This window comes from Brassica napus, unplaced genomic scaffold, assembly GCF_020379485.1.
Source record: "Brassica napus cultivar Da-Ae unplaced genomic scaffold, Da-Ae ScsIHWf_2927;HRSCAF=3712, whole genome shotgun sequence".
Lineage (NCBI taxonomy): Eukaryota > Viridiplantae > Streptophyta > Magnoliopsida > Brassicales > Brassicaceae > Brassica > Brassica napus.
The window spans coordinates 8,281-12,241 of record NW_026016174.1 but is presented as its reverse complement, the minus strand read 5'-3'; the positions used below and the strand labels follow the sequence as shown (position 1 = coordinate 12,241).

At 42.7% G+C, this 3,961-nt stretch overlaps 1 protein-coding gene across 1 annotated transcript; it reads left to right on the top strand.

The window, feature by feature from the left end:
- The first annotated feature begins 431 nt into the window (after window positions 1-431).
- LOC125602628 lies at window positions 432-3,755 on the top strand. The gene is made up of 3 exons (XM_048774167.1): window positions 432-506; window positions 881-2,368; window positions 2,418-3,755. The coding sequence occupies exons 1-3, from the start codon at window positions 432-434 to the stop codon at window positions 3,753-3,755; spliced, it is 2,901 nt and encodes a 966-aa protein (XP_048630124.1).
- Window positions 3,756-3,961: the final 206 nt, after the last annotated feature.

Sequence of the window (3,961 nt, the reverse complement as noted above, 5' to 3'; positions counted from 1 at the left end):
GAAAGAGAAGGCTCCTTCCAACCGTCATCAGTTGATCGGGATGCTCTGTGCCTTCTACACCAAAACCACTTAACGAATTAATTACTACAACGCCAAGTTTTGGTAAAGTGGACATTTGTCTATCAATTCGCATAATCCCAACTTAAATACATATATATATTGTTTTATTTTGTCATCTATCACAATAAACTTCGGTCTGAACGAAACAAGACAGGAAACAAAACTACAATGGTTTATCTTCTGTTTATAAAAATTAATGTGATATAGTTAGTTGTGAACTAAAACCAAGCTAAATTAAAGAAAAAAAAAGTTCAAAACATTTCTAAATAGATCAAAATAATAGAGTAAATAGCTATGACTTTATATATTTAAAGACAAAAAGACTAACTAAGTTCGTGGAGCTGTCTTTTTTCACCAAGGGCTTTATCCATATGGGGAAACACAAGAACGAGAAGGAGGAGAAAGAGAAGCATGGAAGATACTTTAGAAGATGCCATCTTAGTATTGTATCTTAATTTACTAATGAATGATGATCAGTATGACTCATTCGTATGCTTATATAGAATGAAGAGGTGGAAACTATTTATGGTTTGTGTGGTTTGTGTTAGAGTAGAAGCCATCGAAGACTTAGATTTCACTTATGGGTCTTGAAGTTTTGGTAGTTTTAGGCAAAGTTTATTCTATTATATTAGCATCACTCAATTTCCAGGATGGCAGGATATTATCATTTTATTTTAGTGGAGCAGATACTATAGATAAATTATAGATATTATTCCAGGATTTTATCATATTTCATTTCACTCATATATATTATAGATAAATTATTAAATTAGAATTTCAATATCTTAGATTTTTAATTGACGAACATGAAATCCTTGAGGTCATCACTGATTACTTCTCGAAACTCTTCACTACAACCAACCCGCCACCATCAAATGTAGTTGACGAAGCACTCTCCCATACAGTCGAAGGCAACTATAAATGTTCCCTAGCTGCCATCCCCACACCAAAAGAAATAAAGGAAGCTGTCTTTTCAATCCATCCGGACAAAGCTCCGGGGCCGGATGGATTCTCTTCGAGTTTCTTCCGTACTAACTGGGATATAGTCGGACCAGCAATCTCTGAGGAAATAATTGCGTTCTTCCCACACGATACCCTGCCTCTCAACTTTAACCACACGCACATGCGGCTCTTCCCGAAGATATCGGGACCCGAATCGGCGGCTGACTACAGACCCATTGCATTATGCAATGTCTACTACAAAATAGTGTCGAAGATACTAACAAGGCGGCTGCAACCTGTTCTTGACACTATTATCTCCGAGAACCAATCAGCTTTCATTCCGGGGAGAGCAATAGCGGACAACATCATGATCACACACGAAACGCTACACTACTTGAAGCGATCGGGAGCTACAAAGCACTGTGCCATGGCCGTAAAAACGGACATGAGCAAGGCGTATGACCGGCTTGAGTGGAACTTCGTGGATGCTGTTTTGAAACGACTGGGGTTACACGACGATTGCAAACGCTGGATCATGCGATGCATTACATCCGTCACATACTCTATCCTGCTGAATGGAGAGGCGCAGGGAATGATCACACCAACCCGCGGAATCAGACAGGGTGACCCCCTTTCCCCGTATATCTTCATACTATGCAGTGAGGTTCTTTCTGGACTCTGCTCAGCTGCACAACGCCGTGGCTCTCTCGCTGGAATCCAAGTAGCCAGGGGAAGTCCGAAGATAAACCATTTACTTTTCGCCGACGACACCATGTTCGTCGTCAAGACCAACCCAACGAGTGTCACTGCCCTTCGAGACGTGCTAAGGAAGTATGAATCTGTGTCGAGACAAGTGATTAATGCAACAAAATCATCGATCACTTTCTCTAGGAAAACTCCAGCTGAGGTCCGGGAAAGAGTCAAAGCTACCTTGGGAATATCCAAAAAAGGAGGAGTGGGCAAATACCTAGGACTTCCAGAACATTTTTGCAAGAAAAAAAAAGACATGTTCACCTCTATTGTGGATAAGATCAGACAAAAGGCGGCAAGCTGGAGTACAAGACAGCTCTCGGCCACTGGTAAACTTGTAATGATCAAGTCAGTATTATCGGCGGTTCCCTCTCACTCAATGATGTGCTTCAAGCTACCCAAAAGTCTCACCAAAAGGATCCAAGCCGCACTGACAAGATACTGGTGGGATGCAAGCCCAGAAGAGAGGAAAATGTGCTGGGTCGCCTGGTCGGAAGTAACAAAATCTATGAAAGATGGCGGACTGGGCTTCCGGGAAGTTGAAGCTTTCAACGACGCCCTCTTGGCAAAGCAAAGCTGGAGGATACAAATGAAACCGGATTGTCTCCTCGCTAAGGTTTTGCTTGGCAAATATTGCAAAGCAACGAACTTCATGGCGGTTCAAGCTTCAAGCTCTTGCTCACATGGTTGGCGAAGTGTTTTGTGTGGAAGAGACCTACTGCTGGAAAAAAACGGGGAAGGTGATTGGGAATGGAGCTGATACTCGTATTTGGGATGAACCATGGATATCTACTTCTGAGCTAGCCCAACCAATGGGACCTCCGGAACTGGCAACAAAGGACCTCACAGTGGCGGATTTAATTGATCAACCTTCGGGAACTTGGAACAGAGAGCTAGTTTCTCATATCTTCCCAATTGAAGCACCATCAATACTTTGCCTTAGGCCTAGTACCTCGGGTGCCCTTGACAAGCACTGCTGGTTACCAACAAAAGATGGAGAATACTCCACCCGAACGGGCTATTTCACTGCACTGGAGATGAAGATCACAAGCAACCTGCCTCATACAACTCAAACCAACGTGGACTGGAGGAAAGATATTTGGACAGTGCCTCTACCTCCAAAGCTTCGTGTGTTTCTGTGGAAAATCACCAAAGGAGCATTGCCACTAGGGGAAAATCTGGAAACTCGAGGATTGACGGAGAACCTCACATGTACTCATTGTGGTATGAAGGAAACAGCCTCACATCTCTTTCTTCACTGCCAATTCGCAGTTGACATCTGGTCTGCAGCTCCAATAAGCAACTTAGCGGTCATCACCACAGCATTGGACTTCGAAGAAGCACTCAAACTTGGAACAAAGCTGACTAACCTACCCCCTACAGGACTTCACATGGGACCTCTGTTCCCTTGGATTGTTTGGAACATCTGGATTACACGAAATTTGAAGATCTTCGAAAACAGGGTTTTCAAACCAGCGGAGACACTCTCGAAAGCAATAGCAGACGCGCGTGAATGGCAAGAAGCACAACCTGGGCGACAAACTGGGCCAAAACCACATCTACAGGCTTCGACGCTACCATTGCCTCGAACGGACGCCTTGATTATCAACACTGATGCATCATGGAAAAAAGAACTCTTTTCTGCAGGATTGGCTTGGGTTTTCTCAACACCATCAGGACATGTGTTACACCAACAGGGCCTATTCGAAGATTGTGTAAACTCAGCTCAGATGGCGGAGGCCTTAGCGATAAGGGAAGCTCTACGCCAAGCCAAAGCACAAGGTTTCAACAACGTCATCCTCAAGTCAGACGCTCAGACTTTAGTCCGAGCCATCAACAATCGAGAATCAATCAAGGATCTCTTTGGAATTCTTCATGATATTCTTAAGTTAGCTTGTGACCTTGATGTAATCTCCTTTCATTATGTTCCTCGTTCAGACAATAGGGCAGCTGATGAACTCGCCAAGAGCGCGCTTCTCAACTACTCCACCTATCCTTTGTGACCGCTTTGTTAAGTAATGAAATTATCGTTCAAAAAAAAAGATTTTTAATTGACTAATAAATAACCCAAATTAATTTGCTTGACTATATAATACTACTGAGTTTGTAAAATTAAACGTTAAAGATTAACACTCTTTCTTTGGTAATAATAAGCTTTTGCTTTGGCTTAAACTTTAGCATTATCATAAACGATGTGTTTGTAAGATGC